Here is an 18,933-nt window from a genome sequence, read left to right on the forward strand (position 1 = left end):
GGTTTGACATTTTCATACACAACAGGGACGATTGCAAGCATTGTACATGGATGATCAACTCTGGAGGGCCATGCAGGTACAATGATGAAACTGAAAGTTTCGACAAATGCTACCTTTGGAACGACAAGGGAGACTCAAATTGAGAGGGCATATGACATCAAAGTTTTATCAAGGGTTGCTTCAAGTTTTGTTCTAGTCTTCTTGTTCTTAGCATCTCACCAACCTGATTTTTGCACTACCGGTTGATCCGGGTCGTGAATACAGTTATCGGTCAATGGTTGACTGACCGGTAGAGCAAAAAATCACGTATGTGCATTCACACCTGAAGCAAACTCTAGTTCAGATGAGTATGTATAGGAGGGAAGGCAAGGACTAGACATACAGAAGGTCCTAGAGCAATGGTTTCAGTTATCATCATGATGAAGATTGGAACTAACACTATATTTAATGTTTTGTTTGCCAAGACTAGAAGCTTTAAAGCTATTTAAGTCAGGTAGAGCATCAACCTAATCCCTTCCAAAATTGTTATCTTGCTCTTGTAAATCGTCAGCCTAATATTCAGTAATGCAAAATAGATACACGAGGATAGGCAATTAATAAATAAATAGAGAACTTGCATAAGTATCTTCATAAATTAGAGCATGTTACCTATAATACATCCACGACAAAATAAGAAAAGCGTACCCTTATAGTAAAACAAGGTGGCGAGTTGAGAGGAAAACGGATCGATTCTACAAATTTCTTGTGTTGGTCCAAATGGAAAACAAAACAAAATAACTGCAGAAAACTTTCAAGAATTCAAAAGTTACATTACACTCATGGACATTATCTGACGAGCAAGACCTGGATCTTGGTTCAACAGCTCCCTCAAGTTGTTCTCCACCTCAGCAACCTGTTTCTCAATATATTCCTTTGAGATCTGTCCAAAGCACAAAAGAAATAATTTTACTTCTGCCGAAGTCCAGAAGAGAAAATGTTTCATCTTAAAAGTACCACGTAAACATGATCTTCATATTATTTTTCTTCAGAAACAGAAGGATTTAATTTATTTTATCCATAAAGATTAAAAGTACAAACATAGGACAAGCTACACTAGAACACATGCAATGTCTCAACCAACCAGCAACTAACAACAAAAACGTCTAAAACAAACTCAAAAACATTTCATAACAGCTCAGCTAACAAATAAAAGTTTTGAGACTGCCGCCTTCCACTCTGCATGAATATGAAAAAATAGAAAATCCCAGCGAATTGAAGCCTACAATGATGACCAAGCACATTATCCCACAAACACTCCACTTCCCCACCCCTATAACTTTCCAAAAAAATGTGTTCGTTCAATTTATAGCCATTGCACAACAATTCCATAAAGTTCTTGCTCTTTTACCCTCTCCAAAAGCAAAAAATAAATAAATAAAATTCCACGAACAAAGAAATGCAGAAATTTGGGAATCACCCACAACACAAGTCATGAGTCATGAACCTCATCTTGACTTAAGCCTCAAATCTATACCTGATTAACTAACGAAAATTATAGGTTTGACTGGCACTTTTGAGGTGAAGACAAGTTAGGGGGGAAAGGATTAGCACAGTTCAGCTCACTCGTAAAAAGAAGTATTTTTTGGCATTTCCTACAATTTTGAAATTAAAAATTAAAAATTTAAGACAATGGAATACTACTTTATTAGAAGCTTTATCTCTCAAAATTAATTCAATAATTTGAACCTCTCTATCATACATAAGATAAAATTATCTTCTTAAGCCTTACAACCCAAGTAGTTGTTTTGGTTAAATCTGACAAACAAAGCTGTAGAGTTGTATCAGTTAAAAAATCTCCACCTTTCTAAAACGACAAAGATTAGCACTATATGTCCACGTCTTAGGGATTGAAAAAATTTCTTAAAAGTGCAAGGCAATGTTTTTCCACCTATAAATTTGGAAAATTGTATTTAGACACATTCTTAGGACATAATTATAACAATGTTCCCACTCTTTCCTAGTTAATGCATCAGTCTTCTGTTCACTGTCATGACTAACAATATTATATAAAGCTTCATAGCAAATCCTTTTAAGGTTTTTACTTTCACATGTCTCAACTTGACAGATTCAACTGAAACAAAGTCTAACAATGTAAAAGAAAGTTACGAAAAACTAAAAATTCAAGATTATGGGATATTAAAAAGTTTTTTATTTTTTGTTAACTTGATATTAAAAGGATTATAAGTTGTCAGTGGAGTCTGGAGAATGCAAAAAGAACTCGTCAAGGTAATATAAGTTCGGATATTGGGGCTACGGATAAGGTAGAGCTGGTTTCTTCAAGTCCATGTACAGATGGCGGCATATTTTGAATTTTATAAATGAAACAAATTTTATCAAGTATTAGACATCTAAACTTTCTAGAGGTATCTCTAAGAAGGTTAATTGAATATATTTACTTTGTTCCACAAAGAAACAGAACAAATGGTGTAAACACACTACAAAGAACGAAAAGAGACCATCACAATTCACAAGAAAGTGGAGATAGACCTGCAGTGAGGCAATTGCACTCTCACTGTCCTTGAGCTTCTGTTCCTGTTCATTCACTAACACTGACTTGGGCTCTAAAACAAACCTGGCCACCATGAGCAACGAGTTTATCAGAGTAGTCATATATGTACCAGGCAACTCATAAATCAACAAGACCTGAATTCCATCTAATTTTCATGCTTAAAAGAGGCAATCCAGAACTCACGTTCTCCCTGCAAAACAGATTAAAACCAAAAAAAATTATCAAAATTAAATCCCAACATCCCAAAAGAAAATGGGTCCTTTTCTCAAATTAAATTTGACAATTGAGGCAATGGGTTGATTGAAATGAAGCACCTATAGATTTGTAAGTATTTGCATCATCAGATAAAGGCCGCAGCTCCTCCAGGGTTAGAAAAGCACGCTTCTTTTCTCCTTCTTTGTTCCTTATCTGCGTCTGCACCTGAAACCCATCTCAATTCTCACTGGATAAGTTAACTTTTCATCATGTATATTTATATTGACATTAATCATATACATAAATAAATAAATAAGGTAAAGACCTGCTTCAGTTTCGCAGTGAGCTCAATCATACGACCTTGAATCTCAAAGAATGCCTATAAAAATTTGATTATCCTGGTAAATAGCAGCAACCGAGAGAATATGGAAAATCAAGAGACAAAGAGAAAGAAGAACTTACAGCTCTGTTGGCTTCGTCGGCCATTTTCACAAGATTGATTCTTTCGACCTATTGCTCTCAGAGCTTGAGGGATGCTGAAATCTGAACTCGTCAGTGACTTGGTGTGGGTTTTTGGGTATTTGGTCGGGTTTGGCCATCAAAAGCCCAAATTATTAATTAAGCCCAGTAATTCTTAGATAGTGGGTCGGGTTTGTTATTTATTCAACATGCAACCAAACACGCATTCTGTTCTTGCATTTATTAACCCAATAATCAAGAACCATCTCAATATTATAAAATAATGACACGTGTAATAATGTTATTGGTGGTAAAAATGAGAATGTCCTAATTACTAATGCTCTTTTAATCATGTTAGTGATTACAGGAATGATGTAATTGTCCTTAATCACATATGATTGATTGGTCAATGAAATAATTATACATACGTTCTTTTAATCATGTTAGTGATTAGAGGAGTTTAGAACCATAATCAAGTAATTCTCCTTAATCACATGTGATTGATTGGTTAATGACCAACTATGCAAACAATTATAGACCGAACAAAATTTCTTTTTACACTGTGAAACCCAATCTCTCCCCTACCGCCGTGTCACCACTCTCATTCTCTCTCTTCTCTTCTCTTCCTACTAAGAGAACTTCCACCCAGCTCTTTTTGTCATGGCAAAGGGGAACCTAGGCTCCAAAAACAACACATGTCAAGGAAAAATTGTCATAGCAAGAAGTGGGCCCCATGAAATTGGGCAAGCCCAAAGGCAAGAATTGCTTAGGTTGCTACTGACATCATGCTGGTCTAACCATGCTCTTCACTTCTCACACCAAAATTCATACAAATTCATCTCCTATATCTCATGTGAATAACAGACTTGGTTCAAGAATGAGTGAAAATGCATTAAAAAAAAATTTGCTAGGGTAGACACTATTCACGTAATTGCCATTGTCTTCATTTGCCTTTTATCATGGCAGATGAGTGGAAGTACTCTAAGGGGGAAAATGAGACAATATCACATTACTTACTATACAAATTAAGTAAGCTTAGAAACTATGATTGTGCGGTGTCACATTACTTTAGTATACAAATTTAGTAGATTTAGCAATTATCATTGTGGGGTCTAGATGTCCAATAGACAATGACAAGTTGTCTCCAATTAGATGTAACGAACAAGGTAAAAAGGAATATGCTAAACGAACACTAGAGTCCAAAAACAAGGAAAGTGACATGGTAGCTGATCCGACTATTTTTTTTTTTTTTTTGGGAAGTCTTTTGGTAATTGTGGTTTAGACTTTTTTTTTTTTGTTTTGGTCATAGTGGTTTAGACTTTGAGGACTATGAAGTCTTTGAAAAAAAGAAACATTATTGCGTTCAGTGTGTGTTGTTTAAAATTAGTGTCTTTCTCAAGACTAAAAGTAAATAAAATTTGTGCCTCTTTTCCACACCAAAAATAAAAAATAGTTTTTTTTCGACACCGAAACGAAAAAAAATAGTGTATTTTCAACGAGCCTAGTTCCTTGTTTGGTCTGACAGAGACTTGGCAAAAATAATAGAATGATAGAGTATGCAAGTTGACACAAAAACGTACCAAAAGACCAAAAATACTCGTAATTCCCTCTTTGAATTTTGATTGACAATTTGACACAACCAATAAAACCCCTCAAAAAACAAAAAATCCCAACTTTCAAGATTTCTTTTAGCGGAAACAGAGCAAGGCACACAGAGATTTCTGAGAAAGGAAAGCAAAGACCAAAGAAGCCATTGGATTTGAAGATTGAGCCAAGAAGGTTTTGGGTTACGTCTGGTTTGGCGCTTTCTTCGCCCCAATGCCCTCAACCTTAACCAAATAACTGGACGAAATCTCTCTCTCTCTCTTCGAAAAATAACTTACCTTCTCTCCATTTTACTACTTTCTCTCTCTTCCCTTTATTTATCTTCTCTTTTATTCTAACTTTGAGTGGCTTTCTGGTAGCCCAAAACGAAACAAAAACAGATACACGAAAATTTTCCTCCATTTCCCGGCGACCCACATCGGAAGTTCACATCTTTGCTCCGACCCAGATCGAATCCGGACCCGAATACCAAGCCACCAACCCCGCATTGACAATTGCGATGAACCCACAATAGAAATGCATGTGGGTCATTAAGCGTGTCAGTTGTCAATGATAAAAGTTGGAGGAAGTGGTTGAAATGTAAAGCCGGATTCGGGTGCGGATACGGGTTTGTTTTCAGATTCATGGGGATTTGCTTCAGTTCTGAAAAGCAGCAGCATTCCAATTGTAATCAGACGAGCCCACCAGGTATTATATCATGTATGAATATATTTTGCTTCACATTTAATTATGCATTAATTTCCTATCAAATAAATTATTAAAATGGGTAATCATTAATCTGTATCTAATGTTTCTTATTAGCTTTGAATGCATTTGGAGTTTTGGGACCTTTTATTTCGATTAATAAAATTTGTGATCTTATGTTGGTTTCCTTCTAAATGTATGACCACAATGGAAATTATGCACAGTTATGGGGGAAGGGAAAAAATTGGGTGTTCTTGCATCATATCTTGTGAAAAATCAAAGTTTTCAGTTTTTACCTTTTGTCATTTGTCACATTTTCTAACCAGGTGACTGGATTTGAAGCATTTATTGGAGTTTGTATATGCGAGTAAATGTGGGCCACACAGTTTTTTTTTTTGGTGGACATCTTTGATGTTGGAGTACATTTTTTTTCTTTTCTTACTGGTGTGCTTCCGAAGGCATTAAGTTTTGATACATGAAATTAGGAGGTTGTTGAATTTCTTTTGTACTTCTTAAATATAGTTATGATATTTTTGAATGTTTATGACAGTTATTTTATAGCATTCTATGCATTTATTGCCGCCAATATGTTTCTGTTCTTCAGTTTCCATATTTTCAACTTTTTAAATGGTGTGTTGTGGTTGCTGAATACCCGGTTATTATAATGAATTTTCATGAGAGTATGGTTGAGAAGCAACCAGCAAGAAACCTATTCTTTCTATGGTAGGCTAGTGGCTAATTTTAAAAATTAGTGATGGGAGCATTTTTGGAAGTAATGGTTAAATGATAACATAACTTTTCTCTTTTTCTTTTGAAAAAATTTATGCAGTAGGACATGGCTCTGCTGCATGTCCACCTCCCGATAAAAGTGCAATCAACACTCCTTTGGCTTCCAAGAATGTCAAGGACCTACGGCAAAGTCCCGGATATATCAATGTCAGCATCTTTACTTATGATGAGATGAGTTTGGCCACAAAACGTTTCCGGCCAGAGCTAATTCTTGGTGAGGGTGGGTTTGGAGTTGTATATAAAGGAGTTGTTGATGACACCGTGAGGACAGGTTACAAGACCACACAAGTTGCCATCAAGGAGCTTAATCGAGAAGGGTACCAAGGTGATAGGGAATGGCTGGTATTTGACTTATCTTTCCCTTTTATCTTATTTATTTTCTTAGAAATGAGGCTTTACTATATTCAATTTGTATACTTTACTCCATTATGATAAAGAAGATAAATTGTTGTAATCAGAACATAGTAGAGGGAGGTTCTAGTGCCGATTCTGCCCAATGTTGATGATGAATACATTCTGATACTGCTGGCAGAATGGTCTGTTAGATTGAAAGCTTTGGTAAATCCATTCCATATTTTATGTTGTCTCTTGCTGTGCAAGACAGTTTTTTATACTGTTCTTGACTTATGAAGAAGCTCCATCAGAAATAGCTTAACTATCTCTCAACTGTTGATGCCTTTGGAAAGTAATGAGGGCTATCTTGTTACTTACCGTAGCATTCATACAAGTTGCATTGCAAATAGACATTTCCCCAAGCTGTCCCTTTTTTTCTTTCCTTCTCTCCTTTTATGGTCATGGTAGAATACATACACTAGTGTTTTAGTAGCTTTTAGAATTAGATATTCATTAACATTCCTTTTGGAGACATCAAAAGTGGAATGCATGTATTCAGTGCAGCATGTTTTTCAGTGGTGATTAGGGGAAAAATTAAATGATAGATTTCTTAATCGAATTTAGTCCAGCATCGTTTAGAATCCATTATTCATTAAAATTCCTTTTGGAGACATCAAAAGTCAACGGCATATGTGTGTGGTGCAACATTTTATAATGAATAGTGTATTGGTAATTAGGAGCCAAAATCAAAGGACAGATTTGAAGTGCGAAGTTGATTTTTAATTTCCTATATCAAGGATCTTCTGGAAGAGAAACAAAAATGGAAAATCATGGCCTATGGGATTTAGAAATGAATACTGTAACTTCTGTTTTAGCAATGATAAATTGATAACTGACATGGACAGTAAGACATTGATCTAACATGTATGGTAGATGGTGTTTCTTGCTTAAACAGGTGTTGTCTCTCAACAATTCCTAGTTCACCAAACTGGAAAACCATGTCCAATCGGTGGCATTTGGCATAATTTATCATCAGATTACTTTGTTTTCCTTTTTAATTTGCTAATAAACTAAGCCTTCTTCCGGGGTGTTTGCATGTATAGTGGAGATTAATTTGTATCCTTTTGTCATGCATTATTTTTCTTGCAGGCAGAAGTTAACTATCTAGGTCAGCTTAGTCACCCTAATCTTGTGAAGCTGATTGGCTACTGCTGTGAGGATGAGCACCGGCTACTGGTCTACGAATACATGGCAAGTGGCAGCCTGGAAAAACATCTATTTCGCAGTAAGTGTTTTATGCCATCAGAAATATATGGGATGTCAAGAAAATGATGTTTTAGGTGAAGCCAATTTATGGGACTTTTAGATTAATGCCATTTATTGCAATAATGGATGATGGAGTCAAAGTATTACGAATTCTATTTTTATTGTTTATCATCCCCTTGCACTTTTAATCTCAAGAATGTTAAAAGCAATTCATCTAGCTTGACTTTGATTGTTATATACAGTCCAGAGCGAAATTTTCTTTTTCTTTTTCTTTTTCTCCCAAGATTTTCCTAGCTATGTATAGGGTTTGAAGGCTTTTCAAGTTCTTATGAAAACTGTCTTTCTAATAATAAACAAGAAGGTGGTCAAGTGAAGGTGAAATAAAGTACTCAACTATGCATGTGATTTTACTTATTTTTGGATGCATGTGATTTTACTTATTTTTGGACAAATGTACAAGTAAACTGCATTTATCAGTGTAAAAATGTGTTACAGTTTAGAATACTTAGAAACTTAACACTTATGTCTGGAAATTTGACTTTTATTAGATACGAACAAGCATTTCTTCTAGTTGTTCATCTTAATCATCTGAAATGTTATGGACCATTGTTTATATAAAATATATGCCTGCAGGAAGTGTACATGTAGACTGTATGCAGATATTAAACTTCCCCAAACTGCATATTGATCCATCAACAGTCTATTGCAACAGCATTCAATTGAGTGTTCTGGTGGATACTTTTGACACATCAAAAACATTGTGCCTCTTTTGGTTAACACCGTAATCATTTCTTTTATTTTGGGTGGTAGGAGTGGGCTGTACGCTTACATGGTCAAGAAGAATGAAGATTGCTTTAGATGCTGCAAAAGGGCTTGCTTTTCTTCATGGTGCAGAGCGACCAATAATTTACCGTGACTTTAAGACATCAAATATTTTGTTGGATGGGGTTAGTTGTCTTCTTTTTGTTATCTTTTATATAGCACTTATTACCATTGAGCATCTTATTGGAGGTGCTGTCAGAAAAAAAAAATTCAAATATTTCAGAAGTCTAATTTCACAAATGAAACCCGAACCAGAAGATGAAGTATACACAAATGCTTCTTGTCAGGATTCTTTGTCCATTTCTGGAAAACAAATATTGGTATTTTTTTTAATGAAATTTGTATGTTCTGGCATATGAGTGATTACTTCTGGGGAAGTTAGGTTGGTTTATGTAGCTGAAAATCTAACGATAACATGCAGGACTTTAATGCAAAGCTTTCGGACTTCGGCCTTGCAAAGGAAGGGCCTATGGGAGACCAAACCCATGTTTCAACAAGAGTGATGGGCACATATGGATATGCTGCACCTGAGTATGTAATGACTGGTGAGTTGTTTCATAACTACGTCGCCGAGTCATATCATAAAACGTTATGCTTTTTCTTTTTCCTTGATACAGATTGACAAATGCTTTCTGTTGCCAAGCGAAGAGATTATTTTGATGTTTATTAATCATATATCAACTTGGTTTTTCAATAGCAGTGCACCTAAAGTAATTTTGTATAATTCCTTTCTCATTATTGGCAATGTTTACATCATAGATTGGTAGGTTAGACCTTAGTAATCCATCACTGAGTATTAAGTTGATCCAAACAGGGCATCTAACTGCTCGAAGTGATGTTTATGGATTTGGAGTGGTGCTACTTGAGCTGCTCATTGGACGAAGAGCAATGGATAAGAGCAGGCCCAGCCGAGAACACAACCTGGTTGAGTGGGCTCGTCCACTCTTGAACCACAACAAGAAGCTTCTGAGGATTGTAGACCCTAGGTTGGAAGGGCAGTACTCATTTAAAACTGCAATGAAGGTGGCCCAGTTGGCATATCAATGCCTTAGCCAAAACCCAAAAGGGAGGCCCCTTATGAGCCAGGTGGTTGACATCCTCGAGACTCTTCAGTCATCAGGAAACCACGAACTTCAAAGCGGAGATGGTGCTGTAACTCTTTATGAGGCTCCCAAGGGAACAATTGCAAGTCCTGCTAAGAAGAGAAGCCAGAACAGAAGAGACGGTGAAAGGGGAGGAGAGGAGCATAGGAGCAATCCGGGAAATGGAAGGAGCAAGAGTGAGCCTATGAATGATTTCGATCGTAATAACTTGTCTCCAAATTTTGTGTCGCATGAAAAGTAGCTTTTAAACTTGTACCAGCTAATGGATGGAGGTTGAAAATGTACAAGATAATATCAACTGGTCTATCCATTTAGTGTTTTTGAGTTAAATTCATGTTCCCGCTGGGTCAAATTTGTGATTTATAATTTGTAATTCATTTTCTAACACTCTATTGTATGCGCTACCTTGTACGTTGTGATTTTAGCATAGCATCTGAAGAAAGGCCTTCAGCATTCTCCTCTCATTCTTAAATATTTTTTTATAGTTTGTTTTGTCATTAAAATTCAGGACAGAACGGTAGTTCCTTACCCTACAGTGTGGTAAAATATTCCATCGCTTTTTATTCTGGTCAACAAAAATTCTAGCATTTTCTTTTTTATACAAATGATATCCTACTTTAATCAAATCTAAATTATGGAGAGGGATTCAAATTCGGGTGCAAAGTGGAGAGTACATCTACTCTAGTCAACTTGGCTGGCTAAGCCCATGTATGAAAACATTCTGCAACTTGCGCTATGCTTTTCCACCTCTTAAACCTTTTCTTATATATAAGATAATAATAATTACTGAGTTATCACCCAAGGCGATAAAAAGGCCCGTAAGGAAATTATGCTTAAAAAAATTAGAAATGGGCAATCATTTTCATAAATTAAAGGACAAACTACATAAAATCCCTCAAACTATAGGGTTATTTTTAAATTCATACTCAATTTTAGAGACATTTACGAGTACATGCTCAAACTCCCGGAAATCCTATAATTTACCTCATCTATTAGTTAAACTGTTAGTTAATCTATTAAATGTTGACGTGGCATTTGTGGGTTTCACGTGGGCAAAAATTAATAAAAAATTTATTTTTAAATTATTTTAAACATATTAAATTTAAAAATAAAAAATAAAAATAAAAACCTTACCCAGATTCTCTCTCCCGATTTCTTCCCCCACCACCCAGATTTCGTGGGCTTGGTTCAATGAAGCAATTGAAGGATGCATAGGGGTCTTCCATGTTGCTCACCCCATGCCTACCAAAGAACTTGATGAAGAAGCAGTGACCAAAAAGGCTGTCCAAGGAGCCCTAGGCATATTGAAAGCCTGCCTAAATTCCAAGACTATGAAGAGGGTTGTGTACACTTCTAGTGCATCAACTGTGGCTTACAGTGGCAGCAGCCAATACTTGGTGGATGAGAGCTCATGGAGTGATATTGAATTTCATAGGTCTCTTAAAATATTTGGAACTTCATATGTTGCTGCCAAGACCAAAACAGAGCAAGCTATCCTGGAATTTGCAGAAATTGGGTGGGGGAAGAAGAAATCCGGAAGTTTGAGCATGTACTCATAAAGTCCAATTTCTTCAGAGTTTTAATATTTGAAGTTTGTTGTTACTCTTTGATATTTTTAAATTGAATGGCTCTCTTTCTTTATGATATATTGAAGATCTTTCCAAAAAAAAAAAATTATATATTAAAAGAAATAATATTAACTTCTAGTACATAAGTTTTTCCAGGCAAAAAAAAAAAACAATTTTAGTAGTGTTTTGGGAATATAATTGCACTAGGATGCATAATAGTTTAAACTTTAAAATTCTATTGTATCAAATCTATGCTCTCAGATGAATTTGTAGGAGCAACTTCCCTTTTTGCTATTAAACAAAACCAGACCAAAAAATTAAAAGATTTGATAATAATAATAAAATTAGAAAAGAAAAAAAAAAACCCTTTCAACATAGTATGCTGAAAATGGGAACTCCCATACTGTTGAAAACGGAAAAACTCTTGGTTTTCAATACAAGATGGAGAGATGGATGTGCACATTACATTACATACAACAGGAAAATGAATTTCTGACTGAAATTGTACTACCAGTACTAAAGTATCTTACACAATGAGTGGAATCTGCAAGCACCATAACATCATAACCTTGGTTTATTATCTGACTATCAGGAGCATTATCCTACAGAAGCAGAAGATTGTCGTTAGTGACACGCCTTTGAACGGAAAATTTATAAACTGTACTAAAAATTTGAGTGTTGGACAAGGAGCATGTATATGATAACAGAGATATGTTAAGTAGCCTTACCCCATAAATGATGCAACTTCACAGCTAATTGAGTAACCGATCTTCTCTCTGAAGGATTCGAAAATTCCATGTTCACAGCTTCCTGGATAGAAGACAAGAATTCTTGCTTTGCTTTTGCAGACAGACCAAGGTAATTTGGTCCATGAGTGGTGCTCAAGTCAGCAATCTAAATGAGTGAAAATGACCATGTGTTATCATTTTGCTCTGGAACACATATTGGTTTCTATGCAACAAAATTTTGAAATGGCTAACATAGGTGGAAGAAAAGCCCCATTGGTTGTTTCTTAGTAAGTTTGAATCATTTTAACAAATTCAAGTTTCAGTTGTATAACATGACAGTGCATAATATGAACTAAAGTGAAGATCTAGAAGTTCTGCAGCAAGGCTGCTCTATAGTTATGGACATAGTTCTTAAAATATAATTCTATGCTACTATAATGTATGGAAAGAATGTAGACATATTGGCACTCAATTTGTTCATAATAGAAGTTACGATGTATTAATCATGTATAAAAGCACTTGCCTGCTGCAACCAAGGAATTATGGTATTGATAAACCTTTGTTCTAGGAGATAAGACGCTAAAATGCTCAGAACACCGCTGGCAGTTTTAGGAGACAAACATTCTAGAACCGGACCAGTTCCATCAAGAAGCTCAACCAGAACAATTTCATCACCAGAACAAAGAGCTTCCACATATGCAGAGTCTAGGTCCCCTTCACATAGAAAACCTTTCACTTGTTTCCAGAGGCTATTCTTACTTTCTACCACATTTTGTCTCAGTTTAGTACTAGAAGCTGAAGAAAACATAGCATCAGTCCTTGTTTGACTATTACCCATCCTTTGTGTTCCCTGCCCAGGAATTTTTCGAATGTCTTTCCCAGTAGGATTCCTGGTAAGCTTCACCTTAGTATTGCTCCATGTCTCTGTACTTTGTTTTGCGGAACTATTCGCTTGGCTCCTGCCAAATGTGTTTTCCTCCCAAATATCAGAATGTTTCATTGACAACAACGAGGGCTGTCTGTTGCGCACATCTATAGATGGCCTAGGAGTGCTTGTGGAGAGTCTTGGAGAATGCACAGGTTGGCTTTGTTTCATGAGTTTGGAGGTTGCTAAATTGGAATGCTCTCCCCTGTGTACAAAGTTCTGAGCTAATCCATCTACAACATGTTCTAGACCTACCACCCTTGTTTGTAACATAGACAAGCTATCCATTATGCCAGACGTAAAGACCTGTGAAAGAGTTCAATACAAGAGCTAAATTACAGGGTTCACAGTAATTAACGATGTATGGGGAAAAAAGATATTCTGATTTCTAGGCAATATATGACAGAATGACCATATATTTCAAATACAATTAGACTGCCCAAAATGTCAGGTAGGACCTCTAGGCAGTGTTTACAACAATAGGGTTTAGTAATTAGACCTTAGCCAAGACGGTCAACTACAAGTTTACCTCAAGAATTGGAGAAGGAAAAAAATGGAACTGAGATGACACAAGATGCAATGCTAACAATTACTTTCAGACGTTCAGGATTAAAAAAAAAATCTGATATGAAAGGATACAGTGACTCCAGAACTTAAAACTTTTGTACCTGGAAACTGAATGGCATGCCTACTCTTTCTTGATGATTTAGCAACAAATGCAGTGTTATCAATTGATTGTCGTTCATATAAAGTTCAAAAAATCTTACAGATGGCACTCAAGGTTTTTGCATAGAACAGCATATCAAAACGTTTATCTAAGAGTTAAACAAATGGTGAAGCAACTAACACATATCTTGTCCGAAAATATCAATATATGTACCTGTAAAAGATCCACTAAGTTGGACTGTTTGGTTTCAATCTCCACTAGTTGTTTTCTAATGCAAACCACTTCATTTGCCATTTGTGAACAGCATCCATGTGGAGAATGGGAACCAGATTCTGTCACGGTTGAATCAAGACTTCTACGGTCATGTATCCTTTCAGAGTACATCTGTTTCTCACTACTAATATCTTCAGCTGCAAATCGCTGATTTCTTCCTACTGGCTTCTGCAAACCACCTTTATCACTGCTATGAGAACCTGTAACAAACTTCGCCTCAAGGTCATCTGTGACAAGATTGGACCCAGATGAACACTCTTGCTTTTCATCCATAGGCACATATTCATATCCAATGTCCTGTGTGCTTGTAAAATCTGTGCTTGTCCGTTCTAAAGTCTTTGTAATCGAGCTACCCTCAGATTCTTCATTGTTAAATTCGGACAAAGAAGCATTGTGGGTTTTTGGAACTGCAATTTCAATATGCCAATCATCTTCATTGGAACGTTGATGATTTTCCACATAACTTGGACATGTTTTTTTCATAGACAAAGGAATCCTGCTCTTAGTTGAGCCAGTAACAGCTTTCTTGAGTGTGATATCCTTCCGTCCAGATTCACTAGCACTAGTGATATCACTGTAGTCACCTCCACAGAAATTCTCTGAACAAAATTGGTAAAGCATTATGAGAACAAGCAAAGCGCATTAAGTCAAGAAACATTCCAGAACTAAAAAGAAAAAAAGAAGAAGATATTTTCTTATCAATCAAAGCAGGCTTTCTATGCACTAGTAATATACATGAGGAATTAGGCTTCGGCTCCCCTATCATAAAAGAAAAATGAGGAGAAAACATAATTGAGGAAGCAGTATAACACAAAAGATATCATGATGAAAGACGATCTCTTTATCCACAATGCATCAGAAGCTAAAGTAACTCATCAGAGGAATATTAATAAGTTCATATGATGAAAGATGTAGAACATTGTCAAACAAGACTGCTTTCACCTATTAAACCTGTTCCTCCAAAAGTACACCAACATTTGAAGGGGAGTTTAGGAGCATGTATATTTTAAGCATGGGTTCAACTAGACCTTAATCATCAAAACCAAGTAAGATAAATAAAATCAGCTACAAGTCAAGTTCATATTTGGACTTTCAGGTTAAACACTTCATAAACTCCTTACATAAAGTTAAAGTTTTCATTTCATGTAATATACAGGAACTATTCTCAAGGAATTTTATTGAATTCCAGATAATAGAATAGTTTCCTTTACTAGGTTAATAAAACTGCACAACTACGCTAGTCATTGTAGGATTCAAGATGCATCACAAAATGTCCAAATCCGATTGAACTGCACTAGCTTCCGAATCTTCTTAGAAGCATCCAGAGGCAACACAAAGTACCAGAAAACAAGTAAAACCAACTATGGATTTAGATGTTTATGCGAGCATCCAGCACACAAGATAAAATTGAAGTAAAATGCAGCAAGTAAAACCAATCTGAACACACATATACAGATACTGGCCAACCAGTCAGTAAACCTTTTATTGAAGATCCAGCTTCTGAAGGTTCAGGAGTATCTGATCCTGGAAGACTTTTCCAGCACTGTAGAGCCTGCAGGACCGTATCCCTAACTGGTTTCACCTAGAAACAAAAGAAGCACCAAACAGATCTAGTTTAATCATCTGCATGAAAGAAGATTCTCTGAGTGTAGATCTTTAATTAACACTAACCTTGTCAAAGCGACAAGATTCAAGCGAACGAATGCAGGAAGCCTTAAAAGAGCCCAAGAAGGATCCACCACCTGAAGCTATTTCCCCTAACGCTATGCATGCAGCTTTGCGTGTTGTCCAGTCATTACTCTTGAGAGATTCTTGAATGCTAGCCATTGCAGCAGAGAGAATATTTTGTGTTGGAGCACCCCCTGCCTAGAACAGATAATCAAATTTTGCACCAAAAAAACATTTCTACCACACAAAGTACAAAAAGTATAGGTGCTACAAAAATATACAGTAAAATAAAATAAACACAAGCATGTGAAGTATCAAAGTAGGTTGTTTAGAAGTGTAGTAGCCAACGGCACTATCCCATCCCATTCACTGATTAATTGAAAAAACACACTGTACTATGATTGAGAGGGAACACCATATAGCATGTTTTACAAATTCTAATAATAATGTGAAAACAGAGATTCAAAGAAGATTCTTTTGCACACAAATAAGTAAGCAAACTAATGCTATTCATGCAAATACATCAAACTGTGATGATTAAAGGAGCTGTCATCTTAAATTGCTTTCATTGGTATAGATTGTAAACTCAACATTAAAAACCTCTCCTGATTATGTGAACAATAACTCGTAAGATTTGCAGATAGAAATCAATTAACATTTCTTCATACAGCATTTGGAAAAACAAAATTTGCAATACCAGAATCATAAAAGACAATCAATAATATCATGAACAACTTATGTTTGCTTAAGAACTCACCTGGATAATACTTCTGTTCAATTCAATAATTGCTGGCTTCGCCATGAAATGTGGATTTTTTAACAACTTTATTGTTCGGTTCAACATACGCTGCAGAATTGAAACTGGTGGATCATGACTATTGTCAATGACCCTAGCTAAACACAATGCTGAACCCGACTGCATCTGCCTGTTTTGTTCACCCAGAGCTTCGAAAAGTGGCCTTACTAAGACAACAAAGACTCCATCACCCTCACCTGTATCATTACTCAATTTTGAAGCCAAAACACCAACAGTCTCCACACATGCATCTCTCACAACAGAGTCTGGGTCCTTTAGTCGCTTAACAATGCTGGCAACCATCTTACCAAGATGCAGCCCAACAAGCCCCTCATGAAATCTCACTAATGTACCAACCAGTCTAATACATTCCTTTCGAACTGCACTCTTTTGTTCTGAATCTGTATCCAAAATACAAGACAGAAATGGAGCAATCCCTTCTGGGGTTAAGCACTCAGCCATCTTCTCAAGTTCCTCAACGCCTATTTGGTAAGTATCTCGATCAGCAAGCTTGTTCAGTGCACAAACCACCTTGTGTTTTAACTCAAAAACCACCTGTTGCGTATTGACTCTTGTGGGTCCCCTCCCTTTAACGTGTGCATGTCTCTTCATCTTGAATAGTAGCAAGAAATACGCAAGTCCTAACTATACAAGATTAATTCCCTTCAAAGTTGGGATTGCTGATGGGTATAAAAGACGTCACAACTTAAATATACCAGTGGAAAATACTTGGTTTTATTTTCAAAATATTGAAATCCTGCAAAGTCAAAGTAGACAGGAGTTAAACAAAGCAAACTAAACATTATTCATTTCTTATACCATGATGAACTGAAACCAAGTAGTAACCAATCAAATGAAACCCGATATTGCTTCATTCAATTTCTTCTTTTCTTTTCTTTTTCTTCTCAAAAGTCTATTTTAATTAAGAAAAAAAGGCGAAACAAGTTGAAACTTCAAGCATAGATGTTGGACAGTTTAGGACCAACAAAAGAAAGGTAGTACAATCAATCATGTGGTTCAAAGTTTGAGCCTTTTTTTGAACTTTTTAAGAAAACCCACGTACCACATAAAAGAGGTAAGAAATTCAAAACATTCCCACTATTTATTACTCAATGTTTCTAGAATCAGTGTTTTGAGCATCAAGCTAAATCCTAAATGTTATTTTTTTAAAGCATTCACGGAACTCTAAACAAATTATGAAACAACTAAGATTTAAACCCTAAAAGTCTTAGAGCAAGCACTTACACAGAGTCTCTGTCAGTTCCCGAGTAGAATTACCCCGGGGCCAAAAAGGAGAGTTTTGCATTGTTATTTCAGAACGCAGTATCAAAGCTTCATCTTCTCCCATTTTCTTTTATTTTTCCGGCGCTTTCTCGGCTGCCAAACGGAAAATAAAATGTAGAGAGAGATTAAGGAACAAAATTTCAAAGAATGCCTTGGAGATTAATGAAACTTAGAATATAAACAAAGGAATTAATAAAATACTCAAAAGAACGAATCTCAGGGAGCGTTTCTTCTGGGACGGAGTTCGAGAAAATTTTACCCTTCAAATGAGAGAGAGAGAGAGAGAGAGAGAGAGAGAGAGAGAGAGAGAGTTTTTTTCTTGGTTTTTTGTTTTTTGAAATGATGATGGCCTGGGCTTCAAATTTCGCGCTCAGTGCTGGGTTTTCAAATTTAGAAAGGGAGCGTTTCGATTGGAGCTTGGGTTTTGTTTTAACCAATAATTGCAGCTTGGGCACGTGGAGCCCACATGCAACTCCTGATCTCCTTAACCTTAACTGAAGAGCATAATAATGCTTTTAAAAACCATAAATTACTAATTTCAAATGTGGAATGATAATTTGAGAATGTGAAAATGTTGTCAAACAAGGAGTACTATAATGTGGTATAACTCGTTCACCTGTTATAATAGAAGTTGATGTTTATCGATACAAGAATTTCTCTTGGAAGAAGTTCAATTTCAATTTAACTATTTAACTTTGTTTAGTAAAAATTTATTTATCAAATTTATTTTCTCTTATCCTTAATTTATTTATCTATTTCTTTTTAATAGCAAATTTAGCATTATTATTTCAAATTTATTACATCTAAAATTTTTTTTTGCCTAAAACCTAAATTTACTTTTTTTTTTTTTTTTCAAATACATTCAATCTTATGTTTGCAATTTTTTAATAGAAAATTTAGCATTATTGTAAAATCCAAATACTTCCTTTCAAATACCTTAATCCAAATATTTCAAATTTAAAGTGGATTTGGGTTTACTAAAGTAGTCCCAAACAGGACTTCTCCAAATTCCTCAATTCAAACGGGCCCTAAAATCTATTTTAACTTCCAATAAACCCTCGCCCAAGGCAAATACAATGAAAGGGCTATTAGAGAGAATATTGAATGCATAAATTTTATTTTACAATTGTGCACTATATTTCTCTCCCATAAGTACTAAACAAGATTTGTTGATTCCTCATGCAAGTTAATGAGTATGCCTCACTGAGTGTTAGATGGGT

At 35.7% G+C, this 18,933-nt stretch overlaps 3 protein-coding genes across 7 annotated transcripts; 1 reads left to right on the forward strand and 2 right to left on the reverse strand.

Annotated features, from left to right (window-relative positions):
• Window positions 1-593: 593 nt before the first annotated feature.
• Window positions 594-3,353, reverse strand: PFD1 (PREFOLDIN 1). Its single transcript, XM_008225710.2, has 6 exons — window positions 3,206-3,353; window positions 3,069-3,122; window positions 2,863-2,968; window positions 2,732-2,738; window positions 2,527-2,611; window positions 594-919 (listed from the first exon to the last, which is right to left on the reverse strand). The coding sequence occupies exons 1-6, from the start codon at window positions 3,227-3,229 to the stop codon at window positions 806-808; spliced, it is 390 nt and encodes a 129-aa protein (XP_008223932.1). The 5' UTR covers window positions 3,230-3,353; the 3' UTR covers window positions 594-805.
• Window positions 3,354-4,873: 1,520 nt separating this feature from the next.
• On the forward strand, window positions 4,874-10,268 carry LOC103323707 (Protein kinase superfamily protein). 2 transcript variants are annotated; one of them, XM_008225714.3, is made up of 6 exons: window positions 4,874-5,494; window positions 6,321-6,622; window positions 7,763-7,898; window positions 8,690-8,826; window positions 9,123-9,246; window positions 9,516-10,268. In XM_008225714.3, exons 1-6 carry the CDS (start codon window positions 5,431-5,433, stop codon window positions 10,043-10,045), a joined length of 1,293 nt encoding a protein of 430 aa, XP_008223936.2. In that variant the 5' UTR covers window positions 4,874-5,430; the 3' UTR covers window positions 10,046-10,268. The 2 variants fall into 2 exon arrangements, with proteins under 2 accessions (XP_008223936.2, XP_008223935.2); XM_008225713.3 differs by having other exon boundaries at window positions 4,971-5,506.
• A 1,510-nt stretch (window positions 10,269-11,778) lies between these two features.
• On the reverse strand, window positions 11,779-18,105 carry LOC103323708 (ARM repeat superfamily protein). 4 transcript variants are annotated; one of them, XM_008225715.2, is made up of 9 exons: window positions 17,973-18,105; window positions 17,675-17,806; window positions 16,391-17,186; window positions 15,637-15,831; window positions 15,445-15,547; window positions 13,906-14,564; window positions 12,624-13,331; window positions 12,101-12,266; window positions 11,779-11,974 (listed from the first exon to the last, which is right to left on the reverse strand). In XM_008225715.2, the coding sequence occupies exons 3-9, from the start codon at window positions 17,039-17,041 to the stop codon at window positions 11,970-11,972; spliced, it is 2,487 nt and encodes an 828-aa protein (XP_008223937.2). In that variant the 5' UTR covers window positions 17,042-17,186; window positions 17,675-17,806; window positions 17,973-18,105; the 3' UTR covers window positions 11,779-11,969. The 4 variants fall into 4 exon arrangements, with proteins under 4 accessions (XP_008223937.2, XP_088902286.1, XP_088902285.1 ...); XM_089046160.1 differs by having other exon boundaries at window positions 17,915-18,054; XM_089046159.1 differs by lacking the exon at window positions 11,779-11,974 and having other exon boundaries at window positions 12,087-12,266.
• Window positions 18,106-18,933: the final 828 nt, after the last annotated feature.

Source organism: Prunus mume, linkage group LG2 (genome assembly GCF_029339155.1).
Source record: "Prunus mume cultivar Tortuosa linkage group LG2, ASM2933915v1, whole genome shotgun sequence".
Lineage (NCBI taxonomy): Eukaryota > Viridiplantae > Streptophyta > Magnoliopsida > Rosales > Rosaceae > Prunus > Prunus mume.